The sequence below is a fragment of the Theropithecus gelada genome, chromosome 3, assembly GCF_003255815.1.
Source record: "Theropithecus gelada isolate Dixy chromosome 3, Tgel_1.0, whole genome shotgun sequence".
In the NCBI taxonomy this organism is placed as follows: domain Eukaryota; kingdom Metazoa; phylum Chordata; class Mammalia; order Primates; family Cercopithecidae; genus Theropithecus; species Theropithecus gelada.
Window position 1 is genome coordinate 14,353,467 of NC_037670.1, and position 26,448 is coordinate 14,379,914.

At 45.9% G+C, this 26,448-nt stretch overlaps 1 protein-coding gene across 1 annotated transcript in view; it reads right to left on the reverse strand.

Annotated features, from left to right (window-relative positions):
* The window catches only part of TRRAP (transformation/transcription domain associated protein), a 140,703-nt gene that overhangs the window by 86,918 nt on the left and 27,337 nt on the right, over positions 1–26,448 (reverse strand). Inside the window, exons 13-26 of the mRNA XM_025379374.1 lie at positions 25,374–25,452; positions 22,766–23,000; positions 21,315–21,678; positions 21,132–21,229; positions 20,465–20,659; positions 19,517–19,708; positions 15,842–16,007; positions 14,073–14,329; positions 9,790–9,990; positions 6,976–7,127; positions 4,909–5,108; positions 2,380–2,597; positions 1,746–1,943; positions 926–1,186 (exon numbers count right to left, since the gene is read on the reverse strand). Of these exons, the coding sequence (XP_025235159.1) occupies positions 926–1,186; positions 1,746–1,943; positions 2,380–2,597; positions 4,909–5,108; positions 6,976–7,127; positions 9,790–9,990; positions 14,073–14,329; positions 15,842–16,007; positions 19,517–19,708; positions 20,465–20,659; positions 21,132–21,229; positions 21,315–21,678; positions 22,766–23,000; positions 25,374–25,452 (2,816 nt within the window). The remainder of the gene's footprint in view (positions 1–925; positions 1,187–1,745; positions 1,944–2,379; positions 2,598–4,908; positions 5,109–6,975; positions 7,128–9,789; positions 9,991–14,072; positions 14,330–15,841; positions 16,008–19,516; positions 19,709–20,464; positions 20,660–21,131; positions 21,230–21,314; positions 21,679–22,765; positions 23,001–25,373; positions 25,453–26,448) is intronic.

Below are 26,448 nucleotides of genomic sequence, written 5' to 3' on the forward strand. Positions count from 1 at the left end.
GTGATCCCCCCGCCTCGGCCTCCCAAAGTGCTGGGATTACAGGCTTGAGCCACCGCGCCCGGCCTAAAAAAAATTTTTAAATTAAAAAGAAAAAAAGGACATTTGGGGCTGGATAATTTCCTTAAAGAAAAGTCGTAATTTAAAAAGTTAAAAAATAGGCCAGGTGCGGTGGCTCACACCTGTAATCCCAGCACTTTGGGAGGCCGAGGCAGGTGGATCAGGAGGTCAGGAGATCGAGACCATCCTGGCTAACACGGTGAAACCCCGTCTCTACTAAAAATACAAAAAATCAGTTGGGCGTGGTGGCAGGCGCCTGTAGTCCCAGCTACTTGGGAGGCTGAGGCAGAAGAATGGCGTGAACCTGGGAGGCGGAGCTTGCAGTGAGCCGAGATTGTGCCACTGCACTCCAGCCTGGGCGACACAGCAAGACTCTGTCTCAAAAAAAAAAAAAAGTGAAAAAAAAAAAAAAAAAACTAGCCAGGCGTGGTGGTGTGCGTCTGTAGTCCCAGCTACTTAGGAGGCTGAGGCAGGAGGATCACTTGAGCCCAGGAGTTCGAGGCTGCAGTGAGCTAGGATCGCACTCCAGCCGGGGCAACAGAGTGAGACTGTCTCAAAAAAGTAAATAAATGAAAATTTAAAAAGTATTAAAAAAGAAAAAATAAATCAATAAATAAAGTACACAGAAGATGTGCATAAGTTACATACAAATATCACACCATTTTACATCAGAGACTTGAGTATCCCTGATCTTGGTACCCACGCAGGGTCCTGGAACCAAGGCCCCCACAGATACCAAGGGATGACTGTACTTTGCGACACGGACGCAAAATTATAAACGGAATATCATCTCAACTCAAATTAAAAAAAAAAAAAAAGTCTCAACATTCTGTTGAAATTACGTTAGTTCTGGTGACAGAAATCTCACCTCTTTGTGGGGTTCCATGATCACCGTCACACTCTTTCCAGTGACCTGGGCCAACACCTGCAGCGAATGCATGGCCTGCTTCCTCACAGTGGAGTTTGGAGAGGTGACTTCTCGAACCAAGTCGTGTGTCACATGGTGGAAAGACTTTTCCTGGGCGGCCACAATCTCTTCAGCTCTCTCCTCGTCTTTTAAAGGCGTTGCGCACCGCATCAGAAGCTGCTCCAGGGTGGTCTTTGCCATGGCGACTGCCCCATTGGAAACCTGCAAGTCAGGGACGACTCAGAATGAAAGCAGGGCGATGCCACCCACTGCACCATCTCCTGCACACCCGTCTGCCATAAAGACTTTCACTGGGGGTCCATGCCCCTCTCGCCAGCTGCTTTAATGAAGTGACTTCACAGCACCCACTTGGTGCTTTAGTCCCTAAGTCGCCTACTCGGAAAACGTGGATCCTGCATTCACCAGATAAGCTGGCAATGCCCATCATGTTCTACTGCTGTGAGTCATATCTGCACACAGGTTTAAGAATGTGGCTCCTCTGGAAACAGCACATGAGAAGTGGAATTCCCCTTTTCAGACGTACTGAGTAAATACTTGGCCTGTAACTGTTCTTTATCAAAGCAAACAGGTAGTTGGATACCCACAGAAGACCTATGGGAGCTCTGAGCTGTCCTTTTAGCAAAAATGCTGAAATGAAATCTAAGTATCAAAGTCACCATGCTGCTTGGAGAGCATATTTGCAGAAGGATGTTATACTATTCTTCAGGAAACCACCATTTCAAAAACAGCATGGTTAGGATTGGGGCTGCCCATCACCTACCTCTCCAGTTAAGTCCATCATGACAAAGAGAAGTGCTTTCAGGAATGTCTGCTGGTTCTGGAGAACCCAAGTGAGAGGCAGCCGCTCCATGAGAAACTTAATAGACACCACACCCCCCAGCTTTGCATACCACGCCTGTTCATAACAACACGCGCACAGGCGCTCCACGATGTAAGAAAACAGGGGCAGCTGGCAGGCCTGGAGAGGAAAATGAACAAACCACAACACATTACTGCAATTCTTTTTTTTTTTCTTTTTTTTGAGACAGAGTCACTCTTGTTGCCCAGGCTGGAGTACAACGCTATGATCTCGGCTCACCGCAACCTCTGCTTCCCAGGTTCAAGTGATTCCCCTGCCTCAGCCTCCCGAGTAGCTGGGATTACAGGCATGTGCCACCACACCTGGCTAATTTTTTTTTTTATTTTTAGTAGAGATGGGGTTTCTCCATGTTGGTCCGGCTGGTCTCGAACTCCCAACCTCAGGTGATCCGCCTGTCTTGGCCTCCCGAAGTGCTGGGATTACAGGCGTGAGCCACTGCGCCCAGCCGCAATTCTTAAACTATCAGTCTCTAGAAGGCCCACCCTCAGGTACAGACACCCTCCAAATCAGAAGACACTCCTCAACCCTTCCTTACCCTCTCCTTGGAGCCCAGGATGATACTTGCAACATCAAATATCACAGCCAGGGCCACCTCCCCGATTTTGCAAAGCTCCTTTTCTTCATATGCCATACAAATAGCTATTGCGTCAATGAGAACCAAAGGATCCATCCCTTTCGAGCCATTTTCCTCACTGTGAAACATGGCCGTGCTGGGCTGGCTGCCCACCTGGTAGCAAGGCAGCAAGAAAGGGCCTAAAAGGAGAGAGAGGGGAGGCACATGAGAGTTCATTTACGGGAACAGTCTTGTCCCTCAAACTGCAGAACTCCCCGATGTTTTCCTTGAAGTTAGAAACTCCATAAAAAGCAGGGCACGGTGGCTCACGCCTGTAATCCCAGCATTCTGGGAGGCCAAGGCGGGAGGATCATTTGAGGTCGGGAGTTTGAGACCAGCCTGGTCCAACATGGTGAAACCCCATCTCTACTAAAAATACAAAAATTAGCTGGGCATGGTGGTGGGCACCTGTAATCCCAGCTACTCAGGAGGCTGAGGCGGGAGAATCACTTGAACCCAGGAGGTGGAGGTTGCAGATCACACCACTGCACCCCAGCCTGGCCAACACAGTGAGACTCCGTCTCAAGAAAACAAACAAACAAAAAAACTCCACAAAGCCAGCACTGAGATTTTAAGTCAACTTCTGTTAAACTGCAATTATATGTAAATTAAGTGGTCCGATATGCCTTTAGGCTATATTTTTCTGAATGTTTTCTATGATACACTGTTATTTTCAGATATTTCTCAATCATAACTCAAAAATATATTAGTTCAAAATGAGAACCACAGGGGTCGGGCACAGTGGCTCATGCCACTTTTATAATCTTTTACAATTAAATAAGCCCAGTACTTTCGGAAGCCAAGGCAGGAGATTCACTTGAGGCTAGGAGTTCAAGACCAGCCTGAGCAACATAATGAGATGCATCTCCATAAAAAGTTTTAAAAAAATTAGCTGGGCATGGTGTTACACGCCTGTAGTCCTAGCTACTCAAGAGGCTGAGGTGGGAGGATCACTTAAGCTCAGCAGATAGAGAGGCTGCAGTGAGCCGTGACCAGACCACTGCACTCCAGCCTGGGCAATAAAGCAAGACTCTGTATCTAAAAAGGAAAACAAAACAAAAATTAAAAAATAAAGAAAACCACAATGAGGTAACCTTTTTAAAAAAAAATTGTTAAATAGGCCAAGGGGCAGAGCATGGGAATGACCATGGGTTATGCTCCAGATATTCCTAACATACAACAAAAAGCAATGGCATCCAGCTACGGCAGAGAACAGTCGGTCACAACATTATGAGGTAATGCCTCAGAGGTACCCAGGTCCAAGGTGGAAGTTACTGAGAAGCTTAGTTTTGCCAGAAAGACAATGTTAACATAGAAGAAACACTGAGAAACAAAGTGCTAAATTGTACAGTATTGACCGGTCAGGCCAAGAAAAGTTAAAGTGGAAAATTCTATGTGCTCTGCTGGTTGATCTTAAGGGTGAGGAGCTTTGAGGACACAAACTGGGCAGTGCTACTCCAGTGGGGTCTGCAGACAAACTGTGACTGGTCTGGGAGGAGATGCCAAAATTGACAGTAAGTTTTCAGAAACTTACGTAGCAACTGGCAGCATCATTACATTTTTATTTTCTTTTTTTTTTGAGACAGAGTTTTGCTCTTGTCGCCCAGGCTGGAGTGCAATGGCACCATCTCTGCTCATCGCAGCCTCCACCTCCCAGGTTCAAGCGATTCTCCTACTTCAGCCTCCTGAGTAGCTGGGATTACAGGCATGCGCCACCATGCCTGGCTAATTTTGTATTTTTAGTAGAGACGGGGTTTCTCCATGTTGGTCAGGCTGGTTTCGAACTCCCGACCTCAGGGGACCTGCCTGCCTCAGCCTCCCAAAGTGCTGGGATTATAGGTGTGAGCCAATGCGCCCGGCCATTTTTATTGTCTTTTACAAAGACATCATCTACAATGGACTGGAAATAAAAATGAACAAATACAAGTGGTCCTTCACCACCAAGAGCACGAGAGCCACTGAAGCGGAGGTGAGCAGCCATTCCAGGCAGGAAGAATAGCAGAATGAGAATCCTGGGAGCAGAAACGGGCATCGCAGGGGAGACTGCGAGGCATGGGCTGGAGAGCAGGGAGCAGGTGATGGAGAAGTTTCTGGAGGGCAAAACTGGCCTTGGAAAACACAGCCAGGCAGAGGAAGGCAAGCAGTGAGTGTGACCACAAACTGTCTGTTTCACAGGCAGCTTGTCCAAAAGCACCTGGACACAGAAGTATTATTAAATCGGGTCTATTTTACAAACAAAACTTGGTAGGTAATAACTTCCAAGTTGATATAGTGCCCACCACTGAAATACCAATTATCAATGTAGTAAATAGAAAATTAGAAAATAAAAGCCAAAAATCAATCAGTCAAACTCAGCTTTTTCTAGAACAACAAAACGTCCTGATCAAGTTTTTAAAGCATCCGAAGAAGTCAAAGAACCAATCCCATGCCCCACCGTGCCCCCGTGCTCACCACACTGTTGGGCGACTGCCACCATCGTATAGTGGCGGATCAAGCTGGCGACGAAGGGCAGGGCACTGGGCCGCAGGTCCTTAATGACGGCGGACATGAAGGCACCTGTCAGGGCCTGCTCAAACGTCTTCCGGGCTGGAGTGTCCTGGGCTTTGTAGCGATGTGAGATGATGACATTGGGGATGGTCTTTTCTGTAAAGCTGAAAGGCAAAATCAGATCTGGCATCATGACACCCAACTCCTGAGCTGATGACTCCATCAGGACTTCTTTTTAAATTTTTAATCTGCTCACTTCCCTCTCATTTGGACAGGCCTGGGTAATTTCTCTGCTTTAAGTTCAGCAATACCTGGATGGAGTCTTGCTCTGTCACTCAGGCTGGAGTACAGTGGCGCAATCTTGGCTCACCACAACCTCTGCCTCCCGGGTTCATGTGATTCTCCTGCCTCAGCCTCCCAATTAGCTGGGATTACAGGTGCCCGTAACCACACTCAGCTAATTTATTTTTTGTATTTTTAGTAGAGATGGAATTTTACCATGTTGGCCAGGCTGGTCTCGATGGTCTTGAACTCCTGACCTCAGGTGACCCACACTCGGCCTCCCAAAGTGCTGGGGTTACAGCACTCTTTTTCAGGCTGTAAGTTTCCCTCTGAGTATCACTTTAGCTGCATCCTGTTTACATTTGGTCACGAATTATCATTTTCTTGGCTCTTTTTCCCTCCCCCATCCCCAATCTTCCATGGAGGAACTTTCTGTCTGAGTGAGGTTCAAGATGTGCTGGTGGCAGATTTCTGTTTTTATCTGAAAACATCTTTATTTCATCCCTATTCATGGGTCATATTGCACCAGATACATGATTTTACGTTGGCAATTCTTTTTTCAGACTAAAGGTTTATTTCACAGTGGCTTTCACAGCTTCCAAGTGATCATTCATTTGAATGTCATCTTTTTGTTCTGCCATCTTTTAAGATTTTCCCTTTGTTTCTGATTTGTAGTTGTTTCACTATAGTTTGTCTGTATGGATTTCTTTTTATTTATCCTGCTTTGGATTCACTGAACATCTTGAATCTGCACACTAATTTTTTCATCAGTTCTGGGAAATTCTCAGTCATTATGTCCCTCTGCTTTTTTTGAGGGGTTTCAAGTAAATGATGCTACTTCCCTCTACTCTTCATGTCTTTTACTCTCTCTTGAATTTTCCATCTTTTCTCTCTCTGCATGCGTTCTGGATAAGTATTTGACAATTTCTTAAAGGTTCTCTCTCTTTTTAATTTTTTGGGCAATTTTTATAGGTTTCTATTTCTTGGAGGTAATTTCAAGTTTGCCTTATATTAATTTAAACATTCTAAGCAAAGTTACAACCTAGTTCTGATCATCCTATAACACCTGAAGCCTGTGTGGGTCTATTTCTGCCTTCCATTGATTCTGCTGGCTCTTACTCATGTTGCTTTACTTCCTGGTGCATTTGGTTACCTTGACTCCTCTCTCTTCAACGTCCTTTAAACAACTGAGCACCTACTATATACTCAGCATCATTTCTGATGCTGTGAGGAATGTGAAAATAAATAGGAAAAATCCATCCCCTGAAACTTACAATGCAGAAAAATGGTATACGTGTGTTACCTCAAAAGATCATTACATTAAGGTCATGCACAGTCTCAAGAGGTAAGAGCAAGATACAGACATCACATGAGAAATATCACTGTGAACTGAAAATGCAGAGGGTCCACTGCATGCCTTTCAGGTGCCAGCTGCTGTGGACAGAATGGTAAGACAAAGGGAGGGAGAAGGGACCTGACCCTTGATTTCTTCATGCTTACAAACTAATGGAGGAGGTGACAAGACACAATAAAGGCAGGCGACCACTGTGATCCCTTCTAATTCTCAAGCACCCAGTTCTCCTTTCCATTTTCTCCAAGGCCTCAAGAAGAAGGAGTAGGTAGATAATATGGCATCTGCTGGACTTAAAGGAGCCTGCTCCTAGCACCAGGAAACCTGGGAGGCTCTCTACAGTCCCAATTCCTAAAGCAGGATCCACCCAACCACAGAGAAGGAAGAGGCCGACATACTTGGGGTGTGCCAGGAGCTGGTAGAGTGCATGCTTGTTGTCCTCCAGGCTCATCATGGCCACCAGGAAGCATTTGATCACTTCCCACGCCTGCCTCCGGTAGTAGGGCTCAGTGTTGGCACTTTTCAGGCAGTCCAGAGCGGTTTCAATGGCCTACGACCAAGACACAAAGAAACTACAGTTTGTGCTGGAATTACATGATTGTGAAAAGCTTTCACTGAAAGCATCTGCAGCACCCAGAAGAATCTTAATGCACGTTTCTAGACAGGCGCCTTAACCAACTAAGCCATGGCACCAGTCACATGCATATTTTCTTTCGAAGAGAGCACAGTGGGCCAATACAACCTAATAGGTATTCACCTGATGAAGCTTCCAAAAGAGGTGGTGGAAGTATTATGAAATAAGGAATTGCACAGTTCAAATTAAAATGCCAAGATGGAGTTTAACAATTTCATGTTCAAATAGCCGATGGCAGATTACAGGAACTAAGTGAGCTCGGAGAGCCTCTTGTGGTAGATTTGCTGGGTTAAACCAGATTCTGCCTCACCTACACACACTCATCAAGGTCCTAATAAGAATAATAATGAACTTTCTGCAAAGCAGACTTTCTTGTGTCTAGGTTCAAAACTGAAAGATGGCTTCTTAAGCTTTTACTAAACTCACTCTTTAAGAAAGAAAAAGGTTGACATCATGTTTTGCAGAAAGCCTACATAGCTACATGCACACATTTTTATTCTTTCATTCCCATGGGGTTGACTGAGATAGTGGGGAAGACACAATCACACACAAAAGTAATCTGAAGCCTTTAACAGGCAAGATATTCACTTTAATAATAATTATGTACGTATAAATCAAATAACTAATCTTTGTTAAAAATTTACCCAGGCCCTGTGTGAGGAACCAGGAGAGGGTGACGACAGGGACAGAGGCCCTCCCCCTCCAGCCCCTGCCAGGCTTGGAGACACACAGTGCACACAAGCATGACAACAGCTCCTGCTTGAGTGTCCGTGCTCTTTGGGGGTACTGAGAAACTGTGTGTGATCTGGTCACTAACAGTCTTTCTAAAATTTATTTTTAAGAATCAATATAATCTACGAGTCAATTACCTTCCAAAAAACAATCAAGGACTGCCAAGTGCGCCAAAAGCAGAACGGTTTAATGGAAACTCACTGGCGCTTGGCTTAGCCATGCTCATCTTTCCCTTTACCTCATGGGCTCCTCAGCTATGAGGGGTGTGCTGCAGCCAGTGCCAGCAGGATGCCGTCCTGCTCAGAAAGAAAGCCTTGATGGGCACCACGGTGAGCCTCTGTAAGGGGGTCCGGACCCTTACAATCCTATCTCACACTTTTCTGCGAAACCTGATTTCTTCCAGACTTCAGCTGTTTTGGGGCAAAACTACTTCTAAAGGGATTTTTTTGGGGGGTGGGGGGAGCTCGTAGTCTATACAGAGTCAAATAAAAGTCAGACGCTTTAGTTTTCACTACTAATACTAACCTTAACAAGGACGCAGCTAAACAAGCAGAATTTCATCTTAAGGAAATTACCTAAGATGTGGGAAAGTACTGCAGGCACAAGGATGCTACTATTTTCAAAAGACAGAATTTTAGCCATCCAGTTTTCTTAGGAGGAGAGTAGCATTCAATTGGAAAGCATGTGGATAAAGGTTTGGGTTAGAAGCTGAGACTGCACCTACCCTGAGGCTGGAGAGGGAACAGTGCTTCAGAAGGTGGGAGTTGGGGAGGGCTGGGGAGGAGGCACAGGCTTGAGAAGTTGGGGGGACAGGCAGACTGAGATGATGACACAAAACAACTCCAGAGTGACGCTTATCTGTACTGGCATCTCCCTCCCCAATGTTTACTCATGGACACAGAAGCCACTACATGGGCACATGTCTTCTACACGCCCAGCGCTACGCGATTATGCAGCAGGGCAGGGCGGAGTTAGCCAGAGCAAAGGGAGGGCCTGGAGCGGTTCCAGGCCACACAATGCTGGCTGAAGATCAGATCTGCAAGAGGCTCAGGACCCCAGCAGGCAGCCAGCTTACTGAAATGCCCAACTCATGCGGATCCACTCAAAGACTATGATAATATCCTTAAGAAAATACCCAGTACACATCAGCTAGATGATGTCCTGCAAAGACGTGGAAACAAGTGCTGACACCATGTGGGGAATGGCTGGGGACAGAGTCGGGGGAAACGCCAACACGACGATGGGACGATGTTGACACAGAACTAGGACAGGGAGCAGAAAAGTCAGCAGGGCAGGGAGGAGAGATGGCAGGTATTCAACATGGACAGGGCAAAGGCAGCGGGCGGGATACTCCAGCAGGGTGCGGGGGCACTCTCTGTTTTTACATAGTAAAAACGAGGGTCTCTAAAGGGTCTGAGACCCAGGAACTGTCAGCAGTGGGATGAGAGCCAGGAATGAGACAGAGAGAGCTGCGTTTTGATAGAGAATGGGAGAACGCGAGGCACTGCATGTGGCTGCGAAGAGAGAGACACATGGACTCAACTCAGGTTCTCAGTAAGCCTGCTAGGCATCAGAATGGACGGAGTTCACGGCAGGATGGGCTGGCATCTCCTCCTGGTCACCAGGAGAGAGGGCTGCTCCAGGGTCCCAAGTTCTCAGGTGACACACCTCCACTGGCCTCCCGGCATTAGGAAAGCCCCTGTGCCAACCAGGCTGATCACCTGATACATCTGGTTCTACTCAGAGATTGCCTAAGGCACAGGTCTAATTAACATTTCACATAGACTGAAGCAGTATCTTCATAAGGCTTAAACGAAACAACGTTGTCACAGAGTTCCAAGCTTACCTTCTCCATGGGGAGCTGGAGGGAGGCTTTGCAGTCGGAAAACTCCACAGTGATGCTGGGGCCCTGAACCTCAGTCACAACGTAGTGCAGCTTCTGTGACTCCTTCAGCATCTTCCTGTTACTGCCACCAAACTTACCGAGCACACGGTAGGCCACGTGGGAGATGCTGTCAGCAGGGTTGCGTAAGGTGCGCCACAGAGCCTGAAAATCAGCGTGCTTTCATTAAGGTCCTCTTAAGGTAATGCCTTCACGAGGTTCAGATCAAAACTCAAAGGGAGGCCAAGGCGTAGTGGCTCATGCCTATAATCCCAGCACTTTGGGAGGCTGAGACGGGTGGATCACCTGAGGTCAGGAGTTCGAGACCAGCCTGGCCAACAGGGCAAAACCCCGTCTCCACTAAATATACAAAAATTAGCCGGGCATGGTGGCAGGCAGTTGTAATCCCAGCTACTTGAGAGACTGAGGTGGGACAATCACTTGAACCCAGGAGGCGGAGGTTGCAGTGAGTTAAGATCACGCCATTGCACTCCAGCCTGGGCAACAGAGGGAGACTCCATGTCAAAAAACAACCCTCAAAGTGACGAAACACTGCTTGGCGACAATCTTTCCTCCCAGCTCTGTTATCCAAACACACTGCTCTCCCTTCTTTGGGGAAACCAATGTTACTAGTCTTGCACGTTCTTCCAAGGAAGTTTTATGTCTTTATAAAGAGAGTACACATGTAAACATAAATGTTCATCCATGCTCTTAGAATATAAATAGCAGCATATTTTAAGGGCTGCAGAGCTCCAAAGCAAGAAAACTAAGCAGTATCTCGTTTAGGCACATGCTGCTCAGGCCTGTAATCCCAGCACTTTGGGAGGCTGAGGGGAACAAATCACCTGAAGTCAGTAGCTCGAGACCAGCCTGACCAACATGGAGAAACCCCGTCTACTAAAAATACAAAATTAGCTGGGTGTGGTGCCACATGCCTGTAATCTCAGATACTGGGGAGACTGAGGCAGGATAATCACTTGAACCCGGGAGGCGGAGGTTTTGGTGAGCCAAGATTGTGCCACTGCACTCCAACCTGGGCAACAAGAACAAGACTCTATCTCAAAAAAAAAAAAAAAAAAGGGTGCAGAGGGGCATGCAGGGGGATGCGACTTAGTAGTAAGGTTCCAGTCGTGGGTGGGATGGCAACTTCTCAGGTTTATTAGGTCTATTTATTAGGCTTTATAACTTACAAACATGACATAAAGTGTCTCATACACTTCAAATCTTACATTAGAAAGGGTGGCAAAGGAAAAACACCGATCACGAAGGCACCTGCATTACAGGACTACGGAGAAGAAGTAAATTAATGTGGACTCTGCATTTAAGAAACATCCACACTCAACTGTTGCAAAAAACTCGGTAAATTTCCCCCCATTTTTTCGTGTGAATTATCGGAGGTCCTAAAAATTACTACAGGTCACTGTGTAAGTCTATTTTTTTTTTTTTTTTTTGAGATGGAGTCTTGCTCAGTCAACCAGGCTGCAGTGCAGTGGTGCAATCTCGGTTCATTGCAACCACTACCTCCCAGGTCCAAGCAAGCAATCCTTCCACCTCAGCCTCCTGAGTAGCTAAGATTACAGGCATGCACCACCATGCCCAGCTAATTTGTTTTTAGTGCAGACAGGATTTCACCTTGTTGGCCAGGCTGGTCTTGAACTCCTGACCTCAAGTGATCCACCTGCCTCAACCTCCCGAAGTGCTGGGATTACAGGGGTGAGCCGCCACACCTGGTCATAAGTCTATTTTCTTAAATCACCTTCCGTTTAACAATGCCAAATATTCATGTCTAGCAATACTCAACATAAAATCTTGGAACTTTTCCCTAAACCAAGCAAAATTCCAATTTCTCTTACGTTCCTGTAGATTCAAACAGGCTTCTTAGTAATTGTCAGAAAGGTGGGGTCTAAGACCTCTCGCCTCATCTACCCTCCATCTGGCCCACCCAACCCTTGGGTGTCCTCAGGAGGGGGCAGCCCTGGGAACAAGCATGCCCTCCCGCTGTGCTCGCATGGTCTCAGCTGGTTGATGGAACTGGGAGAGGCTGACCCTGTGCCATTCATCTGGAGGCCTGTGGTGGTTCCTGTGGCCTTGACCCTGTGTGTGTCTCTCTTGGGCCATCTGCCTCATGGATGGTGAGAAGGCCTAAGAACCACCCCCTCCTCCTCTCCCACAAGCTGCGCATGCACCCTAGGTCAGGAGCAGGGTCTGTCTTGTAGAACCAACCCTACTGTTCTAAAGGCAGGCTCTCATCAATCCCCCAGTGACCAGCAGGGACTCTGACCCACGCCCTATGCCATCTTTATCTTTTTTTTTTTTTTTTTTTTTTTTAACAGGGTCTTGTTCTGTCACTCAGGTTGGAGTACAGTGGTTCAATCATGGCTCACTACAGCCTCAACCTCCTGAGTTCAACTGATTCTCCCACCTCAAACTCGTGAGTGGCTGGGACTACAGGCATGCACCACCATACCCAGCTAATTTTTTGTCTTTTTAGTAGAGATGGGATTTCACCATGTTGCCCAGGCTGATCTGGAACGCCTGGGCTCAAGCAATGCTCCTGCCTCAGCCTCCCAAATTGCTGGGATTACAGGTATGAGCCATCACGCCTGGCCCCTATGCCATCTTCTTCCAGCCTAGATGAAGCCCAAGATCTAAATCTCAGGACAGGGAGGGAAAATCTCCCAACCTCAAACTTAGTCCTAGCCGCAGTCTCCAATCTAATTTGTCCAGAGACTCCTAGGAGTAACTGAGCCTCCATCATCTAAAGTTCATACTCTCACTCCTATCTGGGGCCAAATACCTGCTACTACAGGGGCAGATGCTTTGAGACACACACTCTAACCCTCCAACAATTACCAACCAGATCACAAATCAGTAACAATAGCAAAATATGTAGGAAAAACTAACTTTAACATATCAACTTTTTTTCTTTCTTTTTTTTTTTGGGGGATGGTTCAAGCGATTCTCCTGCTCAGCCTCACAAGTAGCTGGGATTACAGGCGCTTGCCACCAGGCCCGGCTAATTTTTGTATTTTTAGTAGAGACGGGGTTTCGCCATGTTGGCCAGGCTGGTCTCGACCTCTAGGACTCAAGTGATCTGCCTGCCTCAGCCTCCCAAAGTGCTGGAATAACAGGCATGAGCCACCGTGCCTGGCCAACATATGAACTTTAATAAACAAATATACAAATGTCTTCAAAACAACCTCCTTTATTATCTGCTTCTTATTCCCTCTGGGTAGGGTGGAGCAAATACCTGTATTTTTCCTTTAGAGTAAATATCCCTTTACTATGCAACTGAAGATCTTTTCTGGATAGAGAGGTTCTCACTGGAAGCAATAGTGGCCATATATTAACCATAACACCTGCCTTCATCAGTCATCAACTTATTAAGAATATAACCCTCTCCAGGCACAGTGGCTCACGGCTGTAATCCCAGCACTTTGGGAGGCTGAGGCGGGCAGATCATGAGGTCAGGAGTTTCAAACCAGCCTGGCCAATATGGTGAAACCCCAACTCTATTCAAAATACAAAAATTAGCCAGGCATGGTGGTGCGCACCTGTAGTCCCAGTTACTTAGAAGGCTGAGGCAGAACTGCTTGAACCCAGGAGGCGACGGTTGCAGTGAGCCGAGATCGCACCACTGCACTCCAACCTGGGAGACAGAGCAAGACTCTGTCTCAAAAAAAAAAAAAAAAAAAGAAAAGAACCCTTGTGAAAGCTCTCTGAAAAACAGGCAATGCTGCAAAATAATGTCCATTCAGTACCAACAGTATTTCTTTACACAATTCCTTTTTCCTTTTTTTTTTTTTGACAGGGTCTGACTTTGTCACCCAGGCTGGAGTGCAGCAGTGTGATCATGCCTCGCAGCAGTCTCGACCTCCCTGGGCTCAGGTGATCCCCCTGCCTCAGCCCCAAGTAGCTGGGATTACAGGTGTGGGCCACCATGCTTGGCTAATTTTTGTATTTTTTGTAGAGATGGGTTTTCACCATGTTGCCCAGGCTGGTCTCTAACTCCTGGGTTCAAGCGATCCACCCTCCTCAGCTTCCCAAAGTGCTGGGATTACAGTCAGGAGCCACCGTGCCCAGCCTTCTTTACATATTTCAATCCACCAGAAGACTCACGAAGATGAAGTAAGCAGAGAGCTGCACTGGTCCATCTTGCAGAGAGCCCACTCTTGAGTACAGAGAGCACAATGACAGCCCACTGCTTCCGGGGAAGCAGCCAGCTAACACCCTCACTAAAATCTTACCTGCATGAGCTCTGCGCGCACCGGCTGGATGTGGTCATAGAGGAAGTCGGGCTGCAGGTTGTCCACACACAGCTCCAGTGTCCTGAGGCCTTGGCTGACCAACGTCTGAGAGCCATTGAGTGCAGACACCAAGGGATCCATAAGCATGGGCAGGTACGGCAAGAGCGAGCTCAGCCGCACGGGGACAGTGAGACACAGCTCCACAAAGAGGTCCTTCATGTGCTGCTTGTGCAGGCCACTCTGAAGCATGTTCAGCCCTAGGGAAAGGGGTGCAGCTGTCAGAGAGGGAAGACGCTCCCCAGACTCAGGCCCAGGTGAAACACCAAAAGAACTGCCCCTCCTTCTCTCATGCACATCAGCACAACTGCAGGGAGACCTCTGTGCCCTCAGAATCCATCCTGTAACATCTGTCCCATAATTGCACTCATGACCCCTTCTGAGTGGCAACAGCAGGCCGTATGTAACTGTTATAAATTATAATTTAAATTATAATCATAGTACTATATCCTTTTAATATCATAAATTATTTTTTAATTATGTTGTACTATCAGACTTCCAGTAAACCACAGCTGAGGTCTATTCTCTAAACAGTTTTTAAAACTAATTTTTGTGTATTATAAATGGCGAGGAGCCTCTTTCTGATAAAGTCCACCTCCCCACCACTCATGAGGACAGTTAAGGCTTTACTGATCCTGTTCCTGAGACAGTGCCACTGAGAGCCGAGATTGGCTAGAAACAGAAAGGCATGTGGCAGTGGACCCGAGAAAAGGCACGTCCTGTGCGGCACAGGCAGGCAGGATGAAGGACGAGAACTCAGGGAGAAGAGGAGCCATCAGGGATGGCCTCACGGGGCAGCAGAACCAGGTCCCAAATCCAAAGGATGAGGAGGATGGAGGAGGGCAAGGGGCTGAGTTCCCAGCACAGGGTCAGCATGAATGAGACCGGGAGGGAGGAACACCCTTGGGGACAGCTGAGAGCCCAGGAGGAAATCAGACTGTGCAAACAGGGGCTTGGGCAGGGATCCACCGAAGACAGGGTTAAATCCGGACATGGCGCCAGGTTATGGGCCCCTCTCATGGCAGATTCATCGCCATTTCAGTCAACAGTAAAGGATGTCCCTGCTGCCTCCTGGGGAGCCTATGTCACTTCTCTAAGGAAGTTAAGGAAATACATGAGAAGGGTCAATCCCTTGCCAAGAGCTCACCTTACCAAGAAGTGTAATGAATTCCTGGGACAGTGTTTCCAATCAGCACACACCCCGTAAGCATTCAATGAACCCAGATCCCTGTTAACTACGTACCTTGAGAGCATTCCTAATTATACAAGAACTACAGGATTCTAGCTATGCAAATAAGAAGCTAAATGAAAATATAAACTAACTGTAAGTCAGCTTCGTCACCTGCTTTTTCTTTTTTTGTTCAGATTCTCTTTCAATTGAGGGATCTCTGATCTTGCTAAACCACTAGAAACCACTTTCTAGACTTGCTTACCAAACACTATGAAAATGCAACCAAGCCCTAGGCAGGACAACTAAAACCTAAATCCCATTCAGTGCTGAGGAGGGAGGGGAAGGGCCCATCCCTGAAGGCAGCGCCCTTCAAAGTCCCAGTGGGGGACCGGGGGCGCAGGGAGGCAGCGGATGTGCCACATCCCGACCCACCAACCACGACCCTCACCAGTTACAGAGGATGAAACCCAGCAATCAGATGGCTAGACACATGACTAAATGACACACAAGACTAAAAGGCAACCAAAGTCACTGCTCTGACCTTGCAGCAGGTTTGGAAGGAGAGGCAAGAACTCCTGATACAAGAGATCGTGGCTACCTCCACCAATAGAGCGAAACAGCGCCCGTAGCAGCAAGAAGTAGTTGTAGGGTTCCTTGGCAGTCTGTGCGAGCTCCATAGAGCTGTTCACAATCTTGTGCAAGTGAGGCTGCAGGGTGGAGAAGATGCAGATTAGTGGCATCTAAATGAGGAGGGTCTATACCCTCCAGACTCTTAAAGTGTCACTGCAATCCGACAGCAATGGAAGGCAATTCTGATGTGTTTACTTCAAAGGAAAAAAAACCACATAAGCACATTCCAATCTTTATTTAACTCAAAATAGTTTATCTTAAAGTATATGTTGGTATCTGTAACAAATCAAATGCAAAAAGTAACCTACAGGGGCCAGGCAAGGTGGCTCCGGCCTGTAATCCCAGCACTCTGGGAGGCCAAGGCAGGTGGATCACCTGAGGTCAGGAGTTCAAGACCAGCCTGGCCAACATGGTGAAACCCTGTCTCTACTAAAAATACAAAATTAGCCAGGTGTGGTGGCACACGTCTGTAATCCCAGCTACTACGGAGGCTGAGGCAAGAAAATCGCTTGAGCCCAGGAGGCGGAGGTTGCAGTGAGCTGAGATGGCGTCATCACACTCCAGCATGGGCAACAAGAGTGAAACTCTTGTCTCAAAAGAAAAAAAAATGTAACCTACAGGAACTGTAATTGTACTACCAAATAAGATGTATGCAAAGTGTAAAAAAACCTCAGAAGACACTGAAGATTACAGTGTTTTGGAAGACTTAATTGGGGAATATTTTTGTATAAATCTTTCTTTTAAAAAGCTACTCTACTAGATCATACTAGCTTTAATCAAAATTTTAAACCATATTAACTTCTTATTTTGTCAAATCCTGGTTTTGACATGTCACATGCTAAGTTTAACATGAACATTTTTTGCCTGTGTACTTAAGCAACTATAAATTCTTGGTACAGTCACTGATATGGTTCCAAATTTATTATGGTATATGGCAGAATAGATTTATTTTACAAAACTACATGTATTATTCTGGACAAAAGGTTCTATGAACATTGTTTTTTGAATACTTTTCTTAAACATTCCAACAATCTTTTTCTTTTTTTTTTGAGACAGAGTCCCACTCTGTCTCCCAGGCTGGAGTACAGTCAGTGGCACAACCTTGGCTTACTGCAACCTCCACCTCCCAGGTTCAAGCAATTCTCCTGTCTCAGCCTCCTGAGTAGCTGGGATTACAGCATGAGCCACCATGCCTGGCCATATTCCAACATTCGATTTGTCCCAGTAGGTTTTATTCTGGGCTTTTTTGTTGTTGTTCTGCATAGTCATATCTAATGCTGGCAAAAAATGAATTATTTGAGGATAATGAATTATGTGGACGCAGGTTATAATTAAATATTTTATATCTCTAAATTTAAAAATAAGTATTTTCCCTTTTTTTTTTTTTTTTTTTGGAGACAGGCTCTCACTCTGTCACCCAAGCTGAAGTGCACTGCAGCCTCAACCTCCTAGCTCATTCAAACGATCCTCTCTCTTCGGCTTCCTGAGTAGCTGGGACTATAAGTGCACAGCACCACATCCAGCTAATTTTTTTTTAAACTAATTTTGTAGAGATAGGGTCTCACTATGCTTCCCAGGCTGGTCTTGAACTCTTGGGCTCAAGCAATCCTCCTGCCTCAGCCTCCCAAAGTGCTAGGATTATAAGATTACAGGTGTGAGCTACCACGCCTGACCAGTACTCTCCTTCTATATTAACACAAAAGTTAAGGTTGTTGATAATTTCTGTAGAACTGTGAAAAGAAAACAAGGAAAGTGCCGTGTGAAAGCACAGGTTACTGGAGCTCTGTGTCACTGTCTGTGCAATTACTCCAAATGAACAGATCTTATTTACATCTTCAAATTTTCCATTGAGAAAGCATCTCTTTTGACATATTCAATTTTCTATAGAAATTAAGATATTTTGCCACAAGAGGGAGTGCATTTTTATAAGGTTTTTATTGTACCACCTGCTGCTTTTAGCGATATAACTACGGATAGGTTTTACCCATTTGCTAGACTCAAATAACAGAGGAGATCCAATTACACAGGATTATTCATCTATAAAAATGTATGATGAGACATATTCTCTAAGACGTTCTTAATAAAGAAGCACAGACTAATCAGAATTTATTTAAAGGGGAAAAAGAAAGAAATACTCCTGAAAAGTGTCATTTACATACTGCCAAGACCGTTAACACAGAGAAAACACAAAACCTGAGTGAAGGCCAGGCGCAGTGGCTCACACCTGTAATCCCAGCACTCTGAGAGGACAAGGCGGGCAGATCACCTGAGGTCAGGAGTTTGAGACCAGCCTGGCCAACAGGTGAAACCCCATCTCTACTAAAAATACAAAAATTAGCCAAATGTGGTGGTATGCACCTACAATCCCAGTTACTAGGGAAGCTGAGGCAGGAGAATTGCTGGACCCAGGAGGCAGAGGTTGCAGTAAGCCAAGATTGCTCCACTGCACTCCAGCCTGGGTGACAGACTCAAGAAAAAACCCCAAAAAACCAAAAAACCAAAAACAAAACCTGAGTGAAGTGGACAACTGCTGATGTAACTGTAACCGCAGAACCAGTTCAAACTGGTTCAGCTTCGCCTGAGTTGATTTCAGTTGCAACAGACCCCAAGGCTGCAAGACGCAAGCATGCGCAGGTGAACCAGGCACGTAGGATTAGTGACCCTGGGGCCCGCTGGAAGGAAAAGTTAACCACAGATGGAACCCAAGTACCTGGACCAAGCAACAAGGACCAAATTAAGAAGCAAGGGGAGCCCTGTTTTGTTGCAATAGGAACTTAAGAGCAAAAGGCCCAGCAGTGCCTCACTGCAGAGCTCAATCAAATCATACCTCACTGCATTTTTCCGTCTCCCTCACCGTTACTCTTCCTATAAAACCCACCCTGAGACCCCAGCTCTGGGAGAATGAGGTCTCCTGTCTCCTTGTCAATCGACCTGGCAATAAAGATGCTTTTTTTTTTTTCCTGAAAAGCTGGTACCATTGTATTGGCTTCAATGTGCATCTGGGAGTGAGACCATTGCTTGGTAACATAATCGGAACCGTCACACCATATTTGAGAGGTAGGTGAAGACATTTTTTCCTTCTAATAAGTTCGTTTGCATCAATGAAATGTTTAAAAATAAGAACCATCTGCTCCTATTTTATTTCTGTAACCCAAAAAAGAAATTAGGTTTAAAAAAGAAAATCAGTGGTGTCAATACTAATAACACCACACTTGCTTGCCATAAGAGTTTTGGATTTTTCATTTTAAGTTACTAGACAAATTAGTTACTGCTTAGAAATACACGGAATGTTTTTCACACTTGGCCCTTATTTGTTGCAAATATTTACTATTTCAAAGAGCACTTTATAAATATACAGAGTCACTACAATTTCTGTTTAAAAGTGAAAATAAGAATTAAAAAAAAAAACAAGCCAGGCACACTCACAGTGGTGAGTGCCTGTAGTCCCAAAAACTGGGGAGACTAAGGCAGGCAGATTGCTTGAGTCCAGAAGGCTGACCAGCCTGGACAACACAGTGAGGCCCTGTCTCTAACAACAATAACAAAACCCTGAACAGAAGCACTACTTAGATTAAATGGCCTTTACCTTCAGCATTTGTTCATTTTCAGCTGCAAAGAGGGAGACAGAGCCAAAGACCAGCTTAAATAGCTTGAGGTACAGGTTGGAGAGCTCCACATTGGAGCCCATTTCTGGCAGGCGATCAAGGAGGTATTCCACCAGAATCGTAGCAAACAGAGCAGAGGTAGTAGGATTTGCCAAGAAGGAATTGGCAACAATCTGTCAAAACAAGAAACACTTGTGAAAAATTAATCCCTTTCCCAAAGCAGCTTTAAGACAAAGTAGTGAGCTTTCCAAAAACATAAAACCAAGCCTGTATCACACACTCCAAGAAATTTAATTATCTACCAAAGGAAAAAAATGAAATGGGTTTACTGAGCACAGAGCAGGGCAGTTCACTTCAATGATGTAATCTGTTATTTCATCCTCATCATCAAATACCAAGGACTACATTTAACACATATTTTTTGAGACTTTGAGAAAGGGGTCTCTCTCTGTCACCCACACTGGAGTGCAGTGGTGTGATCTCAGTTCACTGCAGCCTCAACCCCCTGGGCTCAAACAATCCTCCTGCCTCAACCTCCCGAGTAACTAAGACTACAGGTGTGCGCCACCACACCCAGCTAATTTTTGTATTTTTTGTAGAGACAGGTTTCACCATTGTTGCCCAGGCTGATCTCAAACTCCTGGGCTCAAGCTATCCTCGGCTTCCTAAAGTGCTGAGATTACAGGCATAAGCCATCGCAACCGGCCCACACATTTATTTCTACTAATGAAAGGAACTGACCCAAAGCATTTGAATCTTTCAAAAATTGTTTCAAGACATTATGGCCTAATATTTCTTTAAATTTCATGCTATAAGCACATCTTTGGCTACATTATTTTTAAAATCCTTGAAATAAATGAAAAAGTATTTAAGACATAAAGAATTGTAAAGTTAATGTTCAAACAATGTTAAAAAAAGGAGTTTTATACCTGAAGAGCATAATTTTTTGAGATTCTCTCCACCATATAAGGGACCGTAGTTTGGAAGATTTCTTTGAACGTTAAGGGGTTCATCATTGTGAACACGCCAGCGAAGTGCTCCAACACCTCCTTCTCCTCTTTCATTCTCACAGTCTGGCAGTTGGCCACGCGGATGTATGTCTGTCCATTTCCTGCTATCTGGACCTAATACAGGCGAAAAAAGCCACCCACGGCATTAAAACTGAACCTCTCTGAATATGTTCCATTACCTAACCAGATCAGCTGCACACTTAAAATAGAGCACTTAAATTAGATAACAAATGTCCCCCTCCAAAACCTTTTAAATTCTCCTCTCTCACCTTAATTTTGGCAAAGAATTAAAAAAAAAAAACAAAATCTCTAGGTGTTCAGACCATGAAAAAAATTAGTAAACTTAAGTCTTATATTTCTATTGCATTCCGTTTACACCATCTGCCCCACAAAATGCACATAGATTCTTATAAATAAGAATTCCCACATAAACCCAGTGCTATGTTGTGGAACAAAGCACATCTGGGTATACAAATACTGTGGACCATCCAAATACCAACAGCTCTTACTGCCACCCCATCACTAGCACCTCTAATACTAAGAGGTACTTTCCATATGAAAGCCTGGCTGGAGGGCACCTCCTTACCTGATAAATATCTAAAGCTTGCATTGCATATTTCACAAGTTTGATGTAAATCTGTGTCTCTTTGGGTTGTAACTGCTTGTTGGGAATGAACTGAGCTTCTGGAAAAAAGAAAGTATATTAACTCGAATAAAACTCACTTTATGAAAAGTATCGTTTGTCTACGTAACTGAAGAGCAGAATTACCACCAGGCGCTTTGCACGATGTTATGCCCCACGTGATTGTCTTGACACCACACACCAAGGTTTTGACCAAACTTCGACAATCTGTGACTTGGAATGTCTGCTTGTCTTCCTTGTCCTTTTCTCCTTGCTTCTCAAAGGGAGGCACGGGGGCTGGGGTCACAGGGGTGGCAGGTGGAGGTGGGGGCGGGGGTGGAGCTGGGGCAGGGACAGGGGCTGGGGAGGGAGCAGGGCCAGGAGCTGCAGGGGCAGTGGGCACCCCGGGCAGAGCTGCGTCCACGGCTCCAAGTTCTGACTGAGGCTTGCACTTCTTAAAAATGGCAGAGAGCTGGTACCGAGCAATGGTGTGGAATTTGAGAACGAAAACCTAACGGGAAGAGAAATTCAAGGGAGAGGACAGAATTATTTCTCTTCAACAGGCCAAATACTGCTCAGATCACAGTGAAATAAGATAGGACTGACACGAGCTGCTGAAGTCATGCTGCTTTTCTATGAGGTTGGCATCCAAGGAATTGCAGCTTTTGCCATTACTTCTGATGAAACACAGTTACTTTTGTACCAACCCAGCAAAACTGGTGGAAGGCTGGTAACATCTGGACACCTCCTTTGTGCCAGGTGTAAAGGAAAAGTGCTGGTTTACTCCCAACACCATCTCCGTTTTGCATGTGCAGAGTATGGCTCAGGAAGGCTGAGTGACTGGCCTGACAGGCAAGGCCTAGATTTCACCCAGGACTACAGGCCTCATCCCACCAGGGCCCCGCCACCACCCCCAGGGCTCAGGAATCACATCCCTCATACTCTGGGTGTCTCCCCAGAGATGTCCACAGCCAGTCTAGCACTTGGGTACTATGGCCCCAGAAAATAACTCTCCTAATTACTTGCCAGGAAGTGTGCTAAGAGCTTTCAAGTGCTGCCTGATTTAACTCCACAGCGATCCTATGAGGCAGATATCACAACTCTGGTGAAAAGATGAAAAAACTGATGCACAGAAGTGAAGCATCTGGGGACCCTGGGTCTGAACCTAAGTGGTCTAACTCCTGGGATCGAGCCTAGCAATCGAGCCGCCCCTACAGCACTGGTTCAAGTTTAGCCACAAGTCGGGCATGGTGGCTCACGCCTGTAATCCCAGCACTTTGGGAGGCTGAGGCAGGAGGATCACTTGAAGCCAGGAGTTCAAGACCAGCCTGGCCAACATGGGAAAACCGTGTCTCTACCAAAACACAAAATGTTAGTTGGGCGTGATGGCGCATGCCTATAATCCTAGCTACTTGGGAGGCTGAAGTATGAGAATCACTTGAACCCAGGAGGCAGAGGTTGTAGTGAGCTGAGATCACGCCACTGCACTCCAGCCTAGGCAACAGAGCAAGGCTCTGTCTCAAAAAAAAAAAAAAAAAAAGGTTTAGCCACAAAAGGATAGACTGCAGGATGGATGATACTCTCGGAAGAGCTGGTACCTCTAGCATCCGCATCAGGACGTCTCTCCCATTGCCGCTCTCCTGCTCGCTCTTGGAACGGATGCAGTCCACCAGGTTCAGCAGGAGCTTGCAGGACATGGTCTGGATGCTGCTGGGCAGGGACTCATCGTCGATGTTCTTGGCAAAGAGCTGGACGGCGAGGGAGAGGTCGCTGAGGGGCAGGTGCTGGCGGACATGGTGTACGAGGTCAGCCAGCGTGCTGTAGGCGAGGGGCCTGCGGGCAGAGACCTCTGCTAGTGCTCATTCCCACGTGGCCATGCCTGCTCTGCCCCAGGAACACCACCACTGGGACAACACAGTTACATGGCCCGTTTTCCCCACATTACTCTCTCCCAGACACATGACGGAAGAGGGTTCAGGTTTTGTACTGATACCTCCATCTTTACCTTCCAAGCTAAAAGGTTAACTTTGTGCATGCCATAAAGTTGCTAACAGATGCTGGCACATACAGCTAACCCGAGGAGGAATACTACCAGCTTGATCATGCACTGAATGGGCTTTGTTACTCAAAAACAAATAGGACAGGTCAATCGATCTTTATATATGATGACCACTTTACAGAGACACAATAAGAATTTTCAGGCTATGAGTTTTTTCCCCCACTAAACACATGGACACCTGCCATGTGCCAGATCCTGGGCTAGATGCCAGGGACATCTCAGTGACCAGAGCCTCTGCCCTCAGGAAGCTTACTTACAGCAGAGAAACACACAAGTAAAGAAATAAGCTACACAAGTTAATAAGTGCTGGGGGAGATGTAAAAAGGACACATGAGAAAGATAAGTGGGGGGAGCTATTCTTAAACAGGGTACCAGGGACGGTTCCTTTGAGGTGGCATCTTAAAGACAAAAAGGGGCCTTAAGGCAAAAATCCAGGGAAATTTCCAGATGGAAGAAACAGGAAAGATAAAGGCCCAGAGGTGGTAACTGCCTGAAGTAGCCAAGAAGCTATAGGGGCCAGTGTGGCTGCAGCACACCAGGGAGGGCAGCTGTAGGGGCCAGCATGGCTGCAGCAGGTCAGGGAGGGGAGCTGTAGGGGGTAGCATGCTGCAGCAGGTTGGGGAGGGGAGCTGCAGGAGCCAGTGTGGCTGCAGCAAGTCAGAGAGGAAGGACCAACACAAGATGTAGAACAGATGGACAGAGCCAAATCACACAGAGACTCAAATGCTATGGTCAAGAGTTTGGGTTTTGTCTAAGAACAACAGAAAGCTACTGGAGGGCTTCGAGCAGGAGTAACATAATCTAACATCCAATTCTAGGGAGGTTCAACCCCAAGTTACAAAAAATGCCTATAACAACATTGTCTACAGAAAACAGTGAGAAAACTGTACCATATTCAAAGGATCCTAAACATTTTTCAAAAGATCCATCACACCTTCCTTACTGGAAGCAAAATATGGCAAATATTGATCCATTTTATAATGTAAAGATGATTAAATGTTAATTTTCTGCTTTAGAAATAGTAACCATTATCACTTTTTTTTTTTTTTTTTTGAGATGGAGTTTCGCCGTTATTGCCCAGGCTGGATTGCAATGGCGTGACCTCAGCTCACCACAACCTCCACCTCCTGGGTTCAAGCAATTCCCCTGCCTCAGCCTCCTGACTAGCTGGGATTACAGGCATGCGCCACCACACACGGCTAATCTTGTATTTTTAGTAGAGACGGGGTTTCTTCATGTTGGTCAGGCTGGTCTCAAACTCCTGACCTCAGGTGATCCGCCCACCTCGGGCTTCCAAGGTGCTGGGATTATAGGCGTGAGCCACTGTGCCTGGACACAACTACTTTTTTTTTTTTTAAGTGTAAGAAACAAAGATTATACAGACGTACATTAAGATATTAGCAACATTACTCCATCTCCCTGTGCAGGACCAAAAGGTTTTCTTCCCTTCTATCTTCCAGGTAGGTTACCACAAAAAAAAAAAATTTTTTTTTAACAAAACAAGATGCATTATACAAAAAGCAAAAAACAATAATAAAGTCAGATAAAGTTTTACCTAAAATTTAAATCAAGATGATTACTCTGATTTCTTCCTTTAAGCTAAAGAACAAAAGGTAATCTAAGGGCTTTCCAAAAATCCTGCAATTCTTGGCTGGGCACAGTGGCTCACGCCTGTAATCCCAGCACTTGGAGGCTGAGGCAGGCAGATCACCTGAGGTCAGGAGTTTAAGACCAGCCTGGCCAACATGGTGAAACCCCATCTCTACTAAAAATACAAAAATTAGCCAGGCGTGGTGGTAGGCACCTGTAATCCCAGCTACTAGGACAGCTGAGGCAGGAGGATCGCTTGAACCCAGGAGGCAAAGGTTGCAGTGAGCCAAGTTTGCACCACTATACTCCAGGCTAGGTGACAGAGAGAGACTGAGCCTCAAAATGAATGAATGAATAAATAAATAAATAAATAAATAAATAAAACAAAAACAAATAAATAAATAAATAAAACAAAAACAAAAATCCTGCAATCGTAAACCTAACAGGTATGTCAAGGCCCAACAGCCTGTGTTCACTGAAACACTTGTAACATGAAGTGCCAGTAATTGATGTTCCTGGCATTTAACCAACCAGGTATCACTGGTTTAATCTCGTACCTTAGAGTCTCTCGGGCAGTATATCCTGAGCCAATTAGTATGGATTCATCAAACAGCTTGTCCATGCAAGGAATGAACTCTAGAAGACAAACATTCATTGCACAGATCACTAACAAAACCAATTACACATTAAATTACTTTATAGTGCTTTTAAAAAGTAGCTAGCCCGCAGTCTGATATGCAACCCAGGCCTGAAAAGGGACAGAGAGGAGACCAGAAAGGCACAAATGCTATTTTAGTCTAACACAGCAGCTCTACTAGGCCACACCAGCCACCTGCTGTCAAAGATGCAGTCAGGGTCATGTTCAGGGTCAGAGATCAAATTAAGAATAAATCAGCTTGGTGTCCTCAGGCAGAGATTCCACCTCTGGTACTTAACCACCCAGGCACATCCCACCGTCCTTAAACATTGCCACCACCCTCCCAACCAGTTTGGAGAAGGGAACGAGATCTCTTAAATGCTCCTTTACTACCCTGAAGCATACTAAGAAGACCTAAGAATGTTTCTCTATATAAATCACAAAGGTCCAGGCGTTTTTACAATGTTCTCACAGGTATGAGTCCCAGGTTACGGTTCCTGACTCCCCGGATGATGCTCACCAGAATCCCCGCCGGGGTTCCTCTCTTGCTCTATTCCTGCAGGTAGAACCACCCCTAAACTTACTCTCTGTGCCCTTGCAGGCCTGAACCTAACCAGGGTTCTATAGAAACAGCCGGTCACCACTCAGGGACAATTCAGGCTTCTGAGGATGTGCAGATGGGGCAGCGACAGCATGTCCACACTTCCCCTGGGGAGCTCTATTAATACAATCATCCCAAAGGATGTTCAGGTTCTAGAATAAGCCTGACACAAAGCCAGCTGCAGTAAGTCAAATAAAGTACACTTTCCACCAGCTCATAGCTATTGAGGGTCAAAGGCATAAAAGAAATGCAGACACTGAAATGTGGGAGATGCACATTTCTAGGTAATTCCACAGCCAGGCAGCACACGGAGGAGCAGCCAAACGGAAGCAGTGACAAGCAGGCCCTTCTGAGGTCAGAGGATGCAACGGGCTGGGCAGGCTGCAGTGAAGTG